Source organism: Fundulus heteroclitus, chromosome 8 (assembly GCF_011125445.2).
Source record: "Fundulus heteroclitus isolate FHET01 chromosome 8, MU-UCD_Fhet_4.1, whole genome shotgun sequence".
NCBI lineage: Eukaryota > Metazoa > Chordata > Actinopteri > Cyprinodontiformes > Fundulidae > Fundulus > Fundulus heteroclitus.
This window is the reverse complement of record NC_046368.1, coordinates 33,924,225-33,944,807: the sequence shown is the minus strand read 5'-3', so window position 1 is coordinate 33,944,807 and position 20,583 is coordinate 33,924,225. Positions and strand designations below refer to the sequence as shown.

At 41.2% G+C, this 20,583-nt stretch overlaps 1 protein-coding gene across 1 annotated transcript in view; it reads right to left on the bottom strand.

Moving 5' to 3' along the window:
- Positions 1–10,013: 10,013 nt before the first annotated feature.
- Positions 10,014–20,583, bottom strand: part of LOC105918661 (transcription factor 7-like 1-A) — a 34,733-nt gene continuing 24,163 nt past the window's right edge. Inside the window, exons 7-12 of the mRNA XM_012853790.3 lie at positions 20,050–20,106; positions 13,332–13,442; positions 13,049–13,214; positions 12,768–12,875; positions 12,635–12,683; positions 10,014–10,862 (exon numbers count right to left, since the gene is read on the bottom strand). Of these exons, the coding sequence (XP_012709244.1) occupies positions 10,375–10,862; positions 12,635–12,683; positions 12,768–12,875; positions 13,049–13,214; positions 13,332–13,442; positions 20,050–20,106 (979 nt within the window). The 3' untranslated portion in view covers positions 10,014–10,374. The remainder of the gene's footprint in view (positions 10,863–12,634; positions 12,684–12,767; positions 12,876–13,048; positions 13,215–13,331; positions 13,443–20,049; positions 20,107–20,583) is intronic.

Here is a 20,583-nt window from a genome sequence, read left to right as displayed (position 1 = left end):
AGACAGGTTGGCTGGGCTGGAACAACAACTAAAGAATCTTAGACACCAATATGCACACGAAGGCACTTCTAACCAAATAAATGCCTGAAGCTGTGAAATAAATAGTATTCTTCAAAAGAAAGTGGAATTTGCTCTGCTCTGTGCTAAACAGCAATTTTACAAATCTGGTGAAAAGGCAGGGAAATTGTTGGCTCACAGGGTTAAGCAACTGAGCACACAAAATCCATTCCATCTATTCCAAATAATAAAAACCAATTAGGTAGAGGGAAGAGAGAAACATGTAATACTTATCAGGAATGTTACCAGGAACTGAAATTGTCACAAAGGGGTATTTCTACAGACAATCTTAAGTGCTTCTCAGCTTTAGAAATCCCATCTATTTCTCCTAAAAGATAAGCACCTACTGGAAAGAGACATCTCTGTACAGGAAGTAAATAATGTTATCAATGGTATGAAGTTAGGAGGGACGCCTGGGGAAGATGCCTTTTCAGCAAACCTTTTGTAAAATAGTGTGTGACATACTTCCTCCTAGGAAGTCAGTGGTGTGTAACAGTGCACTGGAAAACAGCCAACTCCACATGAGTATGAGAAAAAGCCCCATTACACTGTTCCATAAAAGGGGAAAGGCAAACAACAATGCAGCAGCTACAGACCTATGTCTCTAGGAAATGGAGATTATAAACTCCTTGTTGCAGCACTGTCTAACAGACTAGAAAATGTGCTTCCAACAAAAATATATCCAGACACCCCAGGTATATGAGGGTTCCTGCCAGTAGCGGCACTAGAGAATTATGAGTGAGGGGGCAAAGAGGGATCCAGAGTTTTTATAGGGTGTCCAATGAAATTTGAAGCAGCAAATAATAGTATTATAGATATGAAGGATTTACTGATTCCAGGCTATAACAGGTAAAAATTGTGAAATGCTGCTACTGACTGTTAACTAACTGCTTTTAATGATTCAACAAATATCAAACAGAAGCTCAGACTAAGTTGAAACAAACCACAGAAAACTTCTTTCCCAGAGTGGAAAATATAGAGCATCATCCTGGACCTTGTCTTGGACCCTCATCTTTTGTCTTGTTATTAGTATTAATATTTCAGTTAATAACACTGTATAAATAAAATGGTATCTGTGTTTTATTTTGAATAAATCTATCTTCATTTAATTTAGTTTATCTAACATTACATATTACACATATTTCTCAGAAAAATAAAGAAATTAATTAATGATACATTTGTGAACAATTGCTATAATTTCTTTTTATTACTGCAACCCAGAGCTTTATGTTTTGAATTAGCACAGAAAATGTGGCAGAGGAGAGGGAGGCTACAGTTTGATAGACATGAAACCACACAGAGCAATCTTCAATGCCACGATTTGACAGACTTTGGATCAGATAAACAACAAACCCCAAAATATGAATCTTTAATCATTAACAATGCTGATCTTGGGAGGGGGGCATAAGGGGGCATAGTCATTTCGAGGGGGTCTTAAGACTCCCCATATGCACCTCTCTTCTGCCGCCGTTGGCTCCTGCAAATAAGATGGTGAAATATAGAAAATCCAGACCATGTCAAAGCTTATTCACTGGATGTAGAGAAGGCCTTTAATGGGTTGAGCATTTATTGGGCTTGAGCCAACAATATCAGCAATATGAACGTTACTGTAGAAGAAAATGACATTATGTCATGTCGAGTCACCAGGAGCATACGTTGTCGTTATATGCAGATGATGTATTAATAGTCACAATTAATCCCCAGGTTGTTGTTCCAGTAACGGAACACATATACTGTATCTGGTTATAAAATTAACTCAGCCAAATCAGAAATTATGGCAATATAAAAAACCTTTACAATCACTTTGGGGGGGAATGGGAGTTGAGATGGGTGCCCTGACTTCACGTGCTCCATATTACCTACACAATCCATTACAGAATTGTTCTCATCACCCACCAGTGTATTCATGGCAGTGCTCCAGAATACCTCCCCACACCTCATTCATCCATCCTCGCCCTTCACCCACAAAACGCCAACCTTCTCCATCCACCTCAAACTTAATTACAGATGATTGGTGAACAGGCTACACCACAGCTAACCCCATTCCCTGGATGATTTCACAGCTAACAGAACACCAGACCAGGTGTAGCTACTATGAAGAAACAAAAATGACAGAGAACAAAAAGGTAAAAGATGATATAACAACAAGCAATGCAAATTGGAGAACAGTAGGAGAACTCAGCAAAGTGAGAAAAATAGACCCTGATGTTCTCCAGCAGTCTATGCCTATAGCAGCATAACTACAGAGGTAGCTCAGCGTATGCTAAGCCACTCTAACTATAAGCTTCATCAAAAAGGAAAGTTTTAAGTCTGGTATTAAAAGTAGACAGGGTGTCTGCCTGACAGACCAAAACCACAGGAGAGGAGCCTGATAGCTAAAGGATCTGCCTCCCATTCTACCTTTACTCTATGAACCACCAGTAGACCTGAAGTCTGAGAGTGAAGTGCTCTGTTAGGAACATCCAGGGTAAATCAGAGCTCTGATATATGATGGAGCGTGATTATTAAGAGCTATATACGTGAGAAGGAGAATTTTATATTGTATTCTTTTTACATTATTTATTGTTTAGTCCTGTAGCACCTTTTTTTTTTTTTTAGGTTTTTACGGCACTAGTGGCTTGTTTTTCGTATAGTGGGCTGACAGGAGCGGGGGTATGAGAAAGGGAAGAGACATGCAGCAAAGGACCACAGGTTGGAGTCAAACCTGGGTCGGCCGCGACAAGCACTAAGGCCTCTGTACATGGGTTGTGCGCGCTAACCACTGTGCAACTGAAGCACGCCCCCTTTTCAGATGCAGACTTTTAGAAATATTTCCTTCTTAGACACTGTGTAGACTGAAACCTGGTCCCAACCCAAATACCAAAATTCAAAAGCTAGTACTACAGGAAGCTGTGTAAATTAAAATATAAGCCTTTAATGGCCTCCTTAGAGGAAATAATACCTAGAATGGAGCGACTCAAATTGGCATGGGAAAGAAATATTGGAGAACAACAATGGGACAAAGTTATATCTGGTTGGTACGCTTCTGTCAGACAAATCTGGACACATCTTATTAATTAAAAGATCCTCAAGCGATATGCCTGTGCAAATTCTCAATTATCCGGGTCATGGCAGCTTGCACAGAACTGACAAAAACTCCTGGATAGGTGTTGAAGTGTTTTCAGAAAAATACTGAGCTGTAGTCTGGGTGCCTTCAATTTAAGACTGTTTAAGTAATGATGATTTATGTTGCCGTTGCCATAAAGGACCAGGAACAATGCCACACATGATGTATGAATGTGACATATGATTAAAGGTCTATGGGATGAGATTCTGTCCCTTGGAAATTAACTTTGCAATGTTTCCTTAACCAAGAACCCAGCCTTATGTTTCCTAGGCACAGTACCCAAAAACCCTCATATAAAAAGGGATCTGCTCTGTTCTGTCTCTCTTCGAGGTCGGTCGTGTTTTTCTCTTCTCTCCAGCTTTCACCCGCCCCTCCCCCTCTCCTGCTTCTGCTGCTATGTCTTGTCTTTCTGAGCTCTTCCTTCATATCAACCGAACTCTGAAAAACATGGATCTGGTAAGCTGGTCTCTCAATGCTATTCATAATTTTTTTTCCACGGGTAGGCAACGAAAGGGGGACCCGTCCAGTCCTGATTTGACTCATTTTGTGGGATACATCCTATATTCTTGGATGGAAAACGGTGTGTCTTTCGATTTTGCCCTTCCTGGATGTTTGAAACGTTTGCATGTTTTGATTCAGGATATTTGGATTTCTACTTATTGGATTTGGTGGAGTTTTGATGTATCAGCAAATACAGCGGCCAATCGGTAGCCAATTGGCCACGATCAGGCTGCTGGCTGCATATGACACGCTCACTAAGGCGGTGAACGGACAGTCCTGGAAGGTGGAGGAGCAGAGCCAAAAAGCTGGATGTTCTGGTACTCAGACTGGCTTCGGTGGTTGAACTCAAAGAGATGATGGGATAAAATCTGGAAGTGAAGTGCGGAAAAGCCCAACAATTTGGAAAATTGGATTTCACTATTTGGAGCCAGCAAAAGACTTAAAGCTGACCGGAAAGTCAGTGCAGCTTGTCTCATAACAAATGACATATTTGGATTATGCCTTCCCTATCTAATCGATCCTGGTTTGTTATGTTGACAGAGCTCAGAACTGTTCCCTGCTCCCTGCTCCCTCCTCCCCCGCTGACACCTGCGGATGCTTTCTGAACTGTTGGCCGGCTGATAACATCAAGGACAATGGCCTCTGGAGAGCGTTCACGGAAATATAAACACTTTCACCCAAACAGACACACATAACTGATGCTCATATAAACTGATGAACTTACACATGACTAGTCTCAAATGTTTACCTTCTGCTATATGTCTCGTCTTATTTGTGCTTTTTGTGCAAGAGGTTTTTGATATCTCAAACTGTATCCTGTTACAGGATAGAGTATGAGTTGTGTTTTTTCTCTCCCTCCTTCCTTTTTGTTGCCTCTATCTTTTTCACAGAGTAAAAGCGGTTCCTTGGCAGCAAGGCCTCAGTAAATCGTCTCCCCCTTAAACGTTTGTGATGTTTGTGATGTTATGGCGATTGTACTGAAACAGCAATTTCCCTCTGGGATTATTAAAGTATTTCTGATTCTGATTGCAACAGACTGTGGTGCCAATCAGCCATGCCAAAAAGATGCAGAATCAATTTGAGACAATGGGAAATAACAGCACCATCATATTTTGAGGATTGGGTGGAGCTAATGTGTACAATGACAGCATGTGAGGAAATGACATCCAAACTGTCAGAACAACCACTCATTCTTGGGAAAATGGAGACCTTTTCCGGATTACATCAACACATTCTGATTTGTATGGTAGCACTTTAGAAGATGTCGCCCATGTTTTAGTAGATGCAAATGAGGACTACATATAACCATATATGTGTGTGCATGTACGTGTGTAATATGGTTAGCCCATACTCTCTTTTAGGGTATTACCCATAATAATAATACCTGTTTGACATCGTATGTTGTAACACCTGCTGTAACCAGTTAAACAGGAAATATGTGGGTTCGGAGAGGTCATTTTATATTGGAATGGTTTATTAAATGTCATACAAGTGTTTTGGGATTATCTGAGCTGCTTTGTAGCCTGCTGGACACAAACATATAAGCCATATAAAAAAACTGCTTTGGTTGGGCCGAGTGACTGTGGCTCTGGGTAGTAATTTTGTAATTTTGGTTGTAGGTTTGATTCCAACTTTCCCCTGTCACTTTTTGATGTATCCCAGAGCTGCTTCCTGCCAGCTGGCTTCGTTATGGGATTTTGATGTAGACTTTCTCCTGGTAATTTCCTGTATTTCCTCCTGCAACACTTTCTGTAAAAGTTCTCCTCCCGATTGGATACTCAACCTTGATTGTTCAACCAATCCTGAAAGAGATTTACTTACTTAAACAGGCACTTCTTTATAGATCGAGGCAGCTGTGTTTTGTTGTGCAGCTTGCCGTGTATACATGGTGTCTCCGTTTTTGTTATGGCCTTCGAACCAGGTTATAACAGCATTGTAGAGCACATACAGTGGTAAAATGAAGTGGGAGGGACCTAGCTTGGATTGCTAGGTGAGGGGCAGTGCCCGCAGATTATGACAATAATCAGGGTGTTTTCCAGACACCCACAAAACATTTACTTATAGCCAATATAAGTAAATATAGTTTTTTTTAGTGCTTGGACTATTTCTAGAAGCAACAGAAACCCAAATGGAAGTACATAAAAGTGCAAAACGAGTATTTTGCATAATAGGTTCCCTTAAAACATACATTGGCACACTAAAAACTGTAACATCACTCCATTGGTTCCAATTGTATTATCCATTTCTTTTCTCCACAGTTTTTTTTAATTTAGCTTTTTTTCATTTTTACTTAATGGTTTACTACACAGGTGTCAAACTCAAGGCCCGCGGGCCGAATCCGGCCCGTCAAGGTAATTTATCCAGCCCTCAAGAGCCAAAAAAAAGGCATATAATTTCATAAAGTAGAGGTATATATCCTTTTAAAGTGTATAAAGTGGCTAAAACTGTGCCTCATGTAAGTGTAACTCACCCCAATATCAACTTTTCTTGCAGATAAATTGGGCCTAAGGTTGCTATTTTACTGTGCATTTTTTATACTTTTATGTGAACTGCAATGAAATTATGAAATGAAAAGCATCGTCTATACACGTGCTACCGGCCCTTTTAATGACTTCATGACGCCAAAGTGGCCCCATATAGAAATGAGTTTGACACCCCTGGTTTACTAGTTAGTAGTTGTTTACCAGTGTTACTAGTCAAGTCAAAGTGCTGGTGAAGGTTCTCAGTCATCCAGGTCATGGTCATTCCAAAAAAAAGTAAAAAACAAAGCAACTGGACTTGTTTTCCTTGCAATGGCCTTTGTTGTTGTTTTTATCTAAGCCATTGCAAGGCCTTTGTTGGGCAATGGTATAAAGCTTGTTACTCCGCATTACTCCAGACTTTTTGAATTGAGAAAGCTTCCGGGAGAGGAAGCAAAACGTCTTCAACTACGGAAAACAAGTCCAGTTGCTTTGTTTTTTACTTTTTTTGTGGAATAGTCAAGTCAAGTCAAGAAAACTGGTCCACAAATTCCCTCCTTCAGTTGTTCTAGAATACCAGAGCTCACCAGGCAGGTATGGTATTCTACAATGGCTGGTATGGCTGTTTGGTTATAAATTACTAATAGTCAGGTGGTAATAATTACCTCTGGTACATATTGATAATGATTTATAGCTAAACCAATTATATTGTCACACAATACTTTCATTTCTGCTGCAATGTACTTTTGAGAGATACCAGGTTTCCCCTCTGTAACACTTCTAAATAAGCCAGTTATTTCATCGCTTCTTATAGTTTTACTGTAACACACTCGAACATTTAGCGTGCTGATTGGCATAATTTCCAATTTAGCCCAGGGAGTTAGAACCACTGCTTATTTTCCTCCTAAAAGCTAAGGAAGTAGAAAGGGTATACTTAATTTTCTTTAAGCACAGTATTTCCTTTTTGTTTTCTTTAAATAAATTTATTTTGATATATTGAATCTGTTTTTTGTTTTGTAAACTTGAAGTTTCCATTACGTAATTTCAGAACCTGGAAAATACCAGATCAGTTTGATATGTAAAACACTTGAGTTAAAACAGGGTGTGCTTATCTTTTATGAGTATAGAACACAGCCTGTTAATTTGTAAAATATACCTGTCAAACGTGTAAATAAGGACTGTGTATGGCTGTAATGTGTATGGAGGATTTGTACATTCGTGAGCTCATTTGGTTTGGATGATGAATGAATGTCTGCTAACTTCTGGGAAACGGTCCACCAGATATGAATCAACTGACCTCATCAAAGGTGAAAGTACTGGAAAAAATTTCTACAGCAGAGACTAATTCAGCTTTATGGAACTAAGCAACGTGACCTGATGAATGGAACGATGGGAAACTGTATTATCAGTAAAATAACTGGTTTATCAAGACAATGCTCAATGGAAGCCTGTAGGAAAAATGCAACAAATTTTAAATGTTAAAATACTATCCACTGCTACCACTGCTGATAATGTGCAATCCTTCTGCATTTAGCTTGAAATTTAAACATCTATGTCTGGCAAAGACAAGCAGAATGAGTCCATTAGATCTAAAGAGGCCTGTTAGTTGATGCAAAAATATTCTGCAGGAGTTAGGGGCAGATAAGCATAGAACTTTACTTCTATGTTATTTACTCATTCATTCATGGTTGCCAAAATGTCCCAGCATAACACTGTTGTGTTATGCTGGGACAATGAAAAGGCTCACACTGGTTTGCTCAGAGATGAGATGAAAGAAGGGTTGTACATGGATGTATACATACTTGCATAATGTTTGTGTGGGCTATAGTATGTAGGTAATAAGTGTCTGGATGTGCATAGGCACATATTTGATAATATGCAATCCTTCTGTATTTAGCTTGAAATTTAAACATCTATGCCTGGCAAAGACAAGTAGAATGAGTCCATTAGATCTAAAGAGGCCTGTTAGTTGATGCATATTATTCTGCAGGAGTTAGGGGCAGATAACAAAATGTTGTGTTATGCTGGGACAATGAAAAGGCTCACACTGTTTTGCTCAGAGATGAGATGGAAGAAGGGTTGTACATGGATGTATACATACTTATATAATGTTTGTGTGGGCTATAGTATGTATGTAATAAGTGTCTGGTTCATTTTAGATAGGTAAATTATTTGCTTGCTTACTTAAAGCAGAACTGTGCAAATTTTGACCAAATATTAGCTTAATTTGAGCTATATTAAATTATGTTTCAAGTCAAATCTCAGCACTTGGCACATATTGATGCTCCGTGCGCACTGCTCTTTTCAAAACTCACCTATGTAACTTGAGAGTCGGATTTGTCACTCAATGGGTCATCTGACTTCGAGCGCCACTTTAAGGCAGTCTGAGCTTCTCTTAAACGAGAGAGCTAACCTTACGTGCTTCAACTTATTGAGTCAAAGTTTGTCATGGCCAAGGGAAGCAAACAGAGAACTGTTTGAGGAGGCCAAAAAGAGAAAACGAGACAAGGATTGTTCCAAAGGTTGGAGGCTTGGATCTTGCAGAATCCAAGCAAATTGCTCATTGATGTTTGATGAAAAAGCTGTAAGAATGCAACACCCATTCTCTTTTTGCATCGTTATTAGACTGTTAACTTATCGTTTTGCCTCCTCTATGTCTGAGTCTATATTTTTCAAGTTTTGTAGGAGCTATATGCTAAAAGTTGATGTTAAGACTACAAAAGAGATATGGCACCTGATCAGGCATGTTTTTGGTTCTGTGATGAAGGATTTAATCTAGAGGGGTGAATGTGGCCTGATCTTTACAACTAACTCCATAATTTCTGGTCCAAAGTGGTCTGCTATCAGATCCCAAAACACAGAGGGAGACTGTTTAATTTTGGGACAGATCAGTGTTGCCAGTGGCCTTCAAGGGTGCTAAACTTGGAAGTGACAGGCCTAGCACAGCTAGTGACTAAACGTTGCAAACCTTTGTAGCATCAAGCAACATTGATGTGGTTCAACAGCAGACCAATTCTTAAATTGTTGGTTGTTGTATTTTTGTGACTCCAGGAAATGTTTTGGGAGAAAGAACTCTGCCACTTTAGGATCCTGAGGAGGAAGTGATCTGCTGGTCACTGTTCTCAGCACCAGGTTACACCCACTGATCAAACACCAGAACGGCCCACTACACCCAATTATGGCATCCATAATGGAACCTCCTCTCTGCTAGAGGCAAACCAATTAGTTTCTGGAAAACTGAACACTCAGTTATCTCCACCCATTTCAGGTGCTAGAATTGCATAAGTTGTCTCTCGTTCAGGCCGCTCAGACAACTTGGGAACGCCTCACACGTTTTTCACAACAGCATGAGTCGTTCTTTCCTTGAAAACAATACTTCTGACTTGCCAGGAAATAACTCGACTGATCAGGTGAGGAACCAGAAAACTGCAGCAGTGCAAAGCTGGAAGATTTGTAAAGAAAACATGGATTTTAAAAATTATTAATCAGTAGTGTGTTGATTCTTTGTTGAGTGATGGTCTGATTTCATTTATTATTTTTTTTAAATCATCAATTCTTTCTTAGGACTCTTCTGCCATTATAAACATTACACTGTTTCAATCATCAGGAACATTTCAACTTGCTCTTTTAGAAATGCTTGGGCTGCGCTGTCAAAGGCAGCTGCTAACTGACAACAATCTCTAAGTGTTTGTTTTCCAAGTTTTTACACTAGTTTAATGTTCAAAAGAGAAACCATTTTAGGCTCCTGTCAAGAGCTGATTATAGAAAAAAAAAAAACATTTTTGCTATTGAAAAGAAGCAAATGGCCAAATTAATGACATAAATCCAAACACTGTTAAAAAAGACAGGAACACCAAAGGGATCTAAAGGCCAGAATAATGAACGAGAGCGTGATAGCACTCAGTGGGAATTTATTAACACAAGGAACCAAAACCCTAGCTTTACATGAAGAACTACAATGTGAAAAAAAGCCTTTCTGAAACCAATGTTGTGCCACACGTCACATTCACGTCCAACAAATCGTTTCCTCCTCATCAGTAGAAAAAGTGAAATAGTCAAAAATACAGTTTTAAATGCAGTCAAATATTGACCAAATATGTCCTTTTCATACTAGTACAAAATATAATAGGTCTATAAAAAGGGTTTCTTTTTAAAAAGAAGCTTATTTACAGCATTTAGAAAGAGGCACGTTTCTCTGTTGTGTCAGATCCTTCAAGCTGACTGGCTGTTCAGAGCGAGGGAGTTGGCAGCTCATCTGTGAGAGGTTGTAGGAGGTGGGACAAGGAAAGGGTGAGAGACCAGCAGAGGAGGCTGTGGGGATCTCCTGGAGGAGGACGCGGGGGGTGAAGAGGTGGGTGTGTCTGTGGAGGAGGGCGTGGAGGGTCCTGGAGTTGCGACGTTGTGGCTCACAGGTTGGGCGGTGCGGCTGGGCTTGGTGGTGAGGGACAGCGGCTGCAGCTGCTCGCCAAACGGCGAGCTGTGTCCGCTGTAGCTGTAGGAGGAGTGCGTGTGCTCAGTGTGTGTGGCAGCCGGTCCGGCGGGGGAGGCCAGCGCAGTGGTGGGGGTTGCCGGGGAGTCCAAGGAGGAGGCAGGGCTGGCTTGGGAGAGATGGGTGTGCGTCAGATGGGACACGGTGTGTGGATGCGTCAGGTGAGGTCGCGTGTGTGACGTCTGTGTGTGTGGCGGCTCCTCCCGAGGTTTCTTAAGCTGTGGAGGGAAGTCGTCTGCAGCTGCAGCAACTACAGAACAGAACAAACGCATCAGCACACTGAGCACCGCAGAGCATCTGTAAGTTACAGAAAAGCTGAAAAACCCAACCCAATTAGTCCAACTTTCTTACAATCAGGAGGGAGAGGGAAAGCTATGAACAGAAAGTGGGTCTAAAAGGAAGGTCAACCCTACGTGAGCGGCGCTTTGTCAGCACATCTCTACAAAAAACATTACAAAACCCTACACTGGTTGCATTTTAATGGGATTCCATGGTTCTGGACCAAGACCATACCACTGTAGCTCTGGCTGTCCATTTAGGCGTACGGTCCGGCTGGAGGGTGTACCTCCACCCCAGACTTTTGCTGCCTCTAACAGGTTTTCTTCTAGGATTTAGCTTCATCCATCTTCTCATCAACTTTGACCTTCATGAACAAGTGTCCTAGCAGTATGCAACCCAAAGTTCTGCTGATCGCCCCCCTCCCCCCAAACAACGGGTTTCATCTTCCATAAAGGCCAGATGTGTGGAGCGATCAACTGACAGTGGTCCCACCCCAACAGGTGTCCCACCTGAGCCGTGGACCTCTGCAGCTCATCCAGAGATAGCAAGGCTCAGGGATTGAACAGTGCCTTGGGAGATGTTCAGTGCTAATATTGTTATAGAACCCAATCCTGCCTTAAACTGGACCAGAACTTTCTCCCTGACCGTCCTGCGTTGTTCCTTGGCCGTCTTCAAGCTGGTTATTCTCTAACGTTCTGCTTCTGGCTTCTGAGGAGGCCAGAAACAGAACACCTGCATTTATGCTGGACTTTATTTGGGGGTATTGAGGTAAATGGACCTTCATGAAAATATCCGTTTCAGATTTTTGTTTTTTTAATGTTGAAAACTTTCTGCATTTTCCTTCCATTTCACTATCATGAACTACATGGTGTTGGTTTATCACATAAAATCCAAAGAAACTGAAACTTTAAGGGTTTGGATTAACATTACAAGGCGCTGTGACCAGATCGCGTGTATCCTGGTAACTGCATGAAACCCAGAACCGTATGTTATGCTGATCCTTCTGAGCGTCTCAGTAGATTTCCAGCAGCAGAAAAAATAGAAACTGCTGCGACCAAGGAGCCTTTATGATCATGTTCACACAGCAGGCTTTAGCACTAATTTAGTGCGTCCTACAAAACTCAATTATGCAACGTTTGACCTTTAAATTAGGAATTTAACACAAGATTTGCGACCACGACCCGACCCCGGATAAGCGGAAGAAAACGGACGGACGGACACAAGATTTGCCTCCTTCAGCTTGATGACAATACCTTAAATAAAGCTTTTATTAAAATACAGAATTACAATCAAAAAGCCAAAGAATACAGAAGATAATTAATATTAAACCAACCTTCTCTTGATTTAATAGCCACACTGGGCCCGTCTCTTCAGAACAGTTCTACCTCACAGTGTCTGAATCTGTGGTTGTCATGGCCTAACTTGAGGGACTTCCAGGCTTTAAGGCACATTGTGTTATTTTAACCCTCGGGTCTTGATGTTATAATAGAGATTTGTTTTGTTACTTTGAACCACAGTATATAAACCAAGTAAATAAACTGTGCTTGTGTCATCTCATAGATAAAGTAAACAATGTTCACAAATGGACAAAAAAGTCCAGTTTCAGCCGTGTATGCCTGCAGCGTGGACACAGTATGAGGTCCTTCTGCACTGTATTCCTTTCAAACCCTACAAACCATCAAACACAAATAGACATCCGTTCACCACAACCAGGTCACAAATCCTTCCAGAACATCGTCTCACCTTCAAGCTGAGTTTCACTCTTCACCCTCTTCCTCTTCTTCTTCTTCCCCTACACAGACATTGATCAGATGAGCATCTAAGCCAACACGAGCTGACGGTTAAAGGTTGTGTGTTCACCTGTCAGCGGACTCACATAGTTGTCTCTGGCGGACCAGTTGGGGTACAGCTTGGAGTGAAGGAGTCTCTCTTTGCGAGCCAGATCATAATACTTGGCTTGTTCCTCTTTGGGCAGAGAATGCCACTGTAGACAGAGGACACGCGTGAGTTAATTTAGCAACAGGCAGCAGCTGCATGAAGGTCATGTAAGGGCCATCTTAAGGTCTTAGAGCATTCCTCTTTGCTGTGAATTCAACATGGTTTTTGACATGGATCATCTGTAACAACAAATGCTGACTATCTGGTGAATGGACTGACCCGCTGGCCCAGGATTTGGTTGATGGTGGCGCTCTCTTTCACTTTGCACTGAGCCACAACTTTAGGCCTCTCCTCCCTCATGTAGAGCATGAAAGCATTCAGCGGCTTCTTGATGTGGGGCTTTCGCTCCTCCTCCCTGTCATGCTCAGAGCTGGAGGTGGATTTGCTGCAGGGAGAAACAGAGAGTGAGAGCTTCAGAGGGAAACACCTACATCAGACCCACGGCCCCAGGGGCCATATCAATACATGGTGGGTGGGGATCCTGATGAGTGGTTGCCGTTACCCAGGCTGTTGGCTGTTACTGCATCCAGGCTCCTGCTTCACTGCGGCAGGATGAGGCATAGACGACTGGGGGGTCGGCACCAAGCGTGGAGAGAAGCTGCTCGACACCAGACTGTAGAAAAACATTCTCAGAGTTCCATCAAATCCTCACAAGCTCATCAATAGAAGAGCGTTACAGGAGCAAAAGCTGCTGATGATTTCATCATCATTGTAGCATTACATTAAAAGGTTGATTTTGTTTTTGAAGGTTGATCACAGGGTATTTTACAGATAAAAAGAATGAAACATTAACATAACTAAAACATTCTGAAGGTCGTTAATCTGAATCCCAAGAGCCGTGATAAACACAGGGTTCCCACACCAGGAGTCATTGGCTATTCTGGTGGCTTCACTTGAGCACCCTGCAGTTGCTGCGCTGCTGTTTTTAAGGACATGGAGGCCCATCCTCCTAGGTGCATTCTAAGTCAGATGCAAATCAATGAACCACCATCACTTTCCTGGGTCGTTAGAAGCTATCGCTTGGTGTGAGTGGAGTACGTGGTCATCTGAATCATGATGAGACTGCTGATGTAATCTCTTTGGACTGTGTTGGCAGACCGAGCTGTAAACATTGGGGAGTTGGAATCGCAATCATCTCCCTCTTTTTAGTGATGGTTTTTCTCTCTTGACCAAGATAGCTTCTTTCACCCCTCTTTCAGACCACCTGTTCTCCCTATCCAAAATCTGGACATCATCGTCGTCAAAAGAGTGCCGTTTGTTCTTGAGCTGCAAGTGGACTGCTGAATCTTGCCCTGGGCTGCTGGCCCTCCTGTGCTGTGCCATGCCGTTATGTAGCTGTTTAGTTTCTCTAATATAGAGAGCAGTTTGGGTAGTCCTCACTGCACTGGACCGCATACACAACGCTACTCAGCTGTAGTTTGGGTGTTCTGATTTGGGATGAACCAGTTTTTGTTTGATAGTGTTATCTATTGCTATGCTGTGTTTTGAGAAAATTTTCCTGAGTTTCTCAGACAGGGTTTATACAGGAATGAGTAACCCTATATATATATATATATATATATATATATATATATATATATATATATATATATATATATATATATATATATATATATATATATATATAGTACTTGATGGCCGTGTTCAGACAACAGAGCACCTCCGCATGCCGTGTTGCATTGGATCCAAATGTTGTTCGAAGACCGTCTGATTTCCCTACGTTAGTGGCGGTAGAGCTTGCTCCAGCTGCTGCTGTGCTGTTTGCGGTAGCTACTGCGGACATGAGTGCGTTGGTTACAGAAAAGTAACTTGACATTGTTAGCTGTTGTCTGCCCCTTGCAGCTGATCTGTGGCTGTCCGCAGTGGTCCCTAGAGAAGTGGGTATACTGTCAATGTTTGCCCTTTTAGACGCAGCTCAGAAACATGCCGTTTTAGAAACAATGACATGTAACACTGCTCTATTTAGTTTACCCAAAAATCCATGACTAGGGTTTACTCATTTTAGCCTAAAATATTTAGCCTAAAACATCTACATTAAAATATTTCCTTGAGCTACTACGTGAGGTGTGAAAATACTGTTGTCTCTTTTATAAAGATTTTTTGTAAAATTTTCTTTGGTTTATATTGAAGGACTTCCTACACTACATCCAGAATCAACATTTCATTATTTTACTGTAGGTTTTTCAATATAGACCTAGGTGATAAGGCATATGGAAAGTCCTAAATTGAAGGAGAAAGAGAATCTATAGAAAGAGATAAAGGTAATGATGAGATCAAAACTCAAATCACTTTGTCTTTGCAAATCATAAATTGTTAAATATACCAGTTGAAACACCCAAAGAACTGTAGATCCTGTTGATTAAGACCCAGTGAGAAATGAATGTTTAGCCCCTCGATTTTAAAATGATTTTAAACTTGACAGTCAAAAAGGAGCCTCAGTCAAGTCATTTTTATCATCATGTAAGGAACAAAGCAAAGGTATAACCTATTATTTCAAGGCAAAAATATGGAAACCCTACTGTAAGCCTTCATGGCTGGATTAGTGTAATTCTCTGTATCTCTGAATCGGTCAGTCCTCGCTCAAACGTCTGCAGCTGGTTCAAACGCCTTTTAATGGAAAAACACTTTACCCCATCTGGCCTCCCTTCACTGGTAGCCTGTTTATCTTAGAGTTCAGTTTAAAAAACTTTCATTTGTTTTTAAGGATTTAAACAGCTTATTATCATTGTTAATTTAAATTGTTGAGTCTTTACCCAAGTCGTTTTATTAGATGTTATTTTGTTTTACCTTGTGTTAAAGTGCTCTTTAAATAATGATGACAATGATGATGATTATGATCACAAGAAACTTTTGCATCATCACCCAGAAGCTGGTACACCTCACTTAGTAACTCAAGGAATTATTTTAAATTAAATATTAAACTGTTTATTGGTTGTTTTTTTTTCTTCAATCCCACCGTTGTGTTTAGTAATTTCTGCCAAAAGCTGCAGCATTTTCATTTAATCCATCTGAATGCAGTATTTGCAAGCCCTACTCTGATTGGATGGAAAGAAACCTGTCTGTGATTGGCTGGTGAGGTTAACAGTTTTTGAAGTCACGAGCGCACAGACAGAATCCAGTGAGCGCACAGCTGGTATTGAGCATGGAGGTAGCAGGTCAGACCGGGCAGACACGGAAGCGAGCGCGAGCATAGTGGGTTGAGAAGAGCTTATCAGATTTGAGCGCGCGCGCGTGATGTTTAAACGATGAAACCTGTCTCACTGTGCGCTCAAACAAAAGACACAAATATAGCTGCAGAAGTGGGTATACATAATTCTGGCTGAAAAATAAGAGGATATACGCTGTATACCCGCGTACACCCTGGACTACACTGTCCGACTTCATGTGAGATTGTGAAGCATTGACACCCATTGTGCAAAGCTTAATTTTTTTTACAAACAAGGCAAAATCCTTCGTCATCTTTACCGTCGACAGGCTGCAGCCATGTCCCGAATTCGTTTTTCATCCACTTTTGTTGAAATTTGCATTTTCCCACTCTCTACCTCTTTCTCCGCCTCGAGCTCTGAACATTGTAAAAACATGCGGCTTTACGATCAACCGGAAGCAGTTCCGCGCAAACACGTGGAATGAGTTATATCTGATAATATATCTGACAAAACTGTTTTTATGACCGTATTTTTTAGAAAAAAAATAAGGCATTTTTAATGCCACAGATAATTACATTTAATGACTTTTAATGCCAATAAAGGCCTTAATTTTAAACAATTTCATTTAATGACTTTTAATGCCCCGCGGAAACCCTGTCAGAAACTCCTGACACATATGGAATGACAAGGTCTTTGCATCTCTGTTTTCTCCTCTGTTTTCGACACAGGGTTGTTTTTTTCTGCCAACTTTGTTGGCTGATTTGACAAAGGCTCAATTCGGATAACGACGTGCTTGAGTACTTTTTGCTTCTCCTCTGTGGCAGAGGGAATGTTAACAGCCTGATAAATCAGAGTTCTGATAACAGAGAGTTGGCATTCCAGTGGGTGATGTGAATCAAAATGCAGATATTGGTCTGTGTGTGTGCGTGGGCTTCCAGTAAACCTCAGTTTTCAGACTCCCATCTTCCTCAATGTGGAAGACGATCCACATTCCAGAAAAGATAACATGTTCTGGGCCTCCTCTCTGGGAAACCTTATGTGGCTTTCCACTGAGTTGATGTCATTGGTGAATGCCTCCACTTCTTTGGTTTGGATTTTGACCCAAGAGTTCTTGATGAATCTTAACCAGTGAGTTGGTGGTGTTCCCTTGTAAGCACTGAGTACCCTGCTCTCAACCTCCTGCATGTACAAATTGGCCAGAATAGGTGATACTAGGGAGCCCATGGTACACCCATGTTTCTGTCTATAAAAGTTTTCTCTGTACCTGAAATATGTTGTTGAGAGACGGAGGTCCAACAAGTCACAAATCTGGTTTACTGTTAACTTTGGTCTATAGCGTTATTACAGTAAGTAACAACACTGTGACAAAGTGGGTGAGAACACCATTTGTCAGTTTAGATATTTTTAGGTAAAATTCTTTTTTGCTTGATTAAGCCATATTTTATTTAGTCTATAGTCTGCAAATGTATACTATCCCGGGTTTGTTTATGTTTTGCATTTCTACAGGAAATGTGTAATTATAGCTTCCTGTTAGTGCTGAGGTCACAGGAAGGGACCAAGTGAAGAGGGACAAAAGACAACCATTTAAATTTGATGTTAAATTTAGGCAATCTGTAAAATCATTCTGTGGGGATTTAATTTTACATTGTTATAGCCATACTCAAAAGATGTTACTAAAGCACATTGAAAGAAACTATAGTAAGTTCAAGCAGAAACTGTTTTAGGGGTACCTGTTTTTGGAAGAGTCCATTGGAGGCCATTTTGTCTGCCTGGAAATCATGGTATTTAAGCAGAAATTTGAAATGTTCAGGAGGGAGAAGAGAACCAGGGCAGTGTAGCTGAGTGGACTTGACGTTAATTTAGGTTGTTTTAAGTTCAGTTATGGTCTGTTGAGCCTGTTAACTTCTGAGTTACTTTTTGGGATTTTTGTAAATATTTTTCTACTATTTTTGCTGTAAATAAACCACCTGCTACACTGGACATCATCTGCCTACTGCCTTCTTTAGCCACTTTGGCCAGGCTATCTCACAGACACGTTGACAGCAGTTGTCCTCCATATAAAATTTCAAACCCCCAAAAAAACATTCAAGGACTTTCATAGAAGAGTGTATTTTTATGGCTGTTTTTAAACACCTCTAGGACCGTGAACCTTTTTTTTCCCCAAGTTCACAAACAAGCAAGAATTGCAAGGACCCATTGTAACCCTGTAAAACACATCCCCAATAATAGAAGGAAATCACAGACTGGAAAACAGAGCAACTCTGAGCTAAAACCAAGAGGCTCACAGAAACAGTGATGTGAAGCAGACGTGTTGTCAACATGTCATGTCAACAGGCAAACATGCCATTAATTTATGATGACTCATCAACAGGAGGTTCTCCATAATGTTCAAATAGTAGACACGTTTACGAAGGTGTTTTAACCGACCAAAAACTCTTTCATCTACGTTTAAACTGGAATTTAGAGCTCAGCCTGCTGAGAAAAGAGAAAACAAGCAGAGAAGAGGCAGGCGTACTAAAGTCATGTGATGCTGTGGCTCTGTGGAGCCAGCCACGGTGGGTGATTTTTCCAGAAGTTTCCCCAAGTCCCTGAATAACTGCGTATGTGCAAGAGCGTCTTAGCTTGCTCTTCAAAGGGATTGCGTGAAAAAAATCTCTCAAATCCACTCTGGTCTTATTTCTTTCTACTGAGTCTTTCCTCTTCCACACATAAACATCAAGGTGGTTCGCTTCTTGTGACTCTCAGCCATGTTTAAAACTTAGAGCAGTGAAGCTTCAATGAAAAGCTAACCGGATACATAAACACTAGAAGTGCGCATGCGCAGCCAGCAAGCAGGAACAAGCATGGACACTGGTGTTATGCAAGCGCGTCAGAATTCCCCACTGACCCAGAACTTTAGGGTTAGAGGGGGTGAGAGCAGGAACAAAATTATGACAAATATATACTATATACTCTTCAGGCCGAACGGGAGAGATTGGTTAGAGTTGTTACAGGCCTGTAGCTCCCAAAGAGAATGATTTTTGTAACCTCCTTTTTCTGAATACATAATGTATTAACTACTTTCAGGATGGAAGGACGATTTTGCCCAGCATTACAAAAAGTGTTTCTGAGCAGGATTACCAACTATAGCTTTAATATTAGCCCCTTTTCCATTGAAAGACCCAGGATTTAAAGCCCCAGGCTTTGTATTACCCTGGTAAACGAAAGCCTGGAGCTTTTGGGTTTTCCTGTTTCCATTAGCTAGGGGCAATTTATGTAAAACAGCCGAATGACGTGTGGGACACAGTGATGAAAAACTGCTGTAACACTCCGGTCCAGCGGGTGGCGGCAAGAAGACAGCGGTCAAACATATTATTATAAAAGAATGTGGACAAGGACACACATCATTAACTGCCAATTGGTAATAAGCTGTCTGTCTAAGGAAGCCCAGCAAGCACTCGGCATGAGTTTGCAGCAATCTTGCCTGCTAAGCAAGCATCTAAGAACAGCGGACGGGAAAGACTCAATTTAAACAGGTAAAAAAAAAAAAAACTCAAGCAGGACCAGAACCAGCAGCTATCTGCTCCAATCAACTAAGGGTTGAGCAGACAGGAGGCAGAAAACCCAGAAGCACAGTTGGGGCAGCAATAGATCTGCCAGTGAATTCTTGAAATCAATATTTCATGCTTGTTTTGTTAGGTTCCTTTAGAACATTTAAATATTTTATTCTATGTTTTTATGTCTATTGATGTTTATCATTTATTACTCAAGTATAATGCAGTGTTGGGTGTGTACCTGTGCTGCGTAAACCAGGGCTTGTATGGTGACTGACCTCTAGTGGCAGACATTTAGCACTAAAACACAAAGTTCCTCTGCTGAATCGGATCTCTGGGAATTTTAAACTACGAGATCAACAGAGCCTCTTCAGTGAGAGGAAAGTGTCCAGGCATTGTGTCTGATCATGTTAGAAGGTAGGAAATGGGCAGCTGGTGGAAATCTGACATCAGTCTGTGTCGTTCACAAAAGACAGTCTGAAAACAAAAGCTACAAAACGACAGACTGATCCGGCATCATTCAGCAGCTGATAGTTCATACCTTGACAGAGCTGCAGGTGAGAACCCCCCTGCCATGGGATACATGGGCTGGCCTGGCCTGCGGATACAAAGACAAACACATGGTTAATCCGGCTGCAGACGGCTGTGCGTCACCGATCAGGTTAACGCGTTGGCCTGCAGGAACACATTCTGCTGTGATATCTCACGTCTGACAGGTTTAACGAGTCCAGAGGAAAAAAATTATCTGTGGCAATGCCTGCTCTGAGCCCAGTGGCACACAGAGAACCCTTTCCCCAACGTCACTTTGTTCCCGCTTCATGACGGAAGGGTGAACAAGTAATGACCGATACGTGTCAACATAGTGTCTCCTGTACTGAATGTAGGTCTGGAACTCCTCCAGAAACCGGCTTTTCTAACCCAGGGTCACAACCCAGAAGTTAAACTCACATCTACAGCTGCATCACGTAAAAATATTAAACCTTTCAGTAAGACATTGTAAAAAGAATCCCCCCAAAAACCTAAAAAAAAAAAAAAAACAGCGTCAAACACTACAGAAAGTAGGTGCTCATCTCTT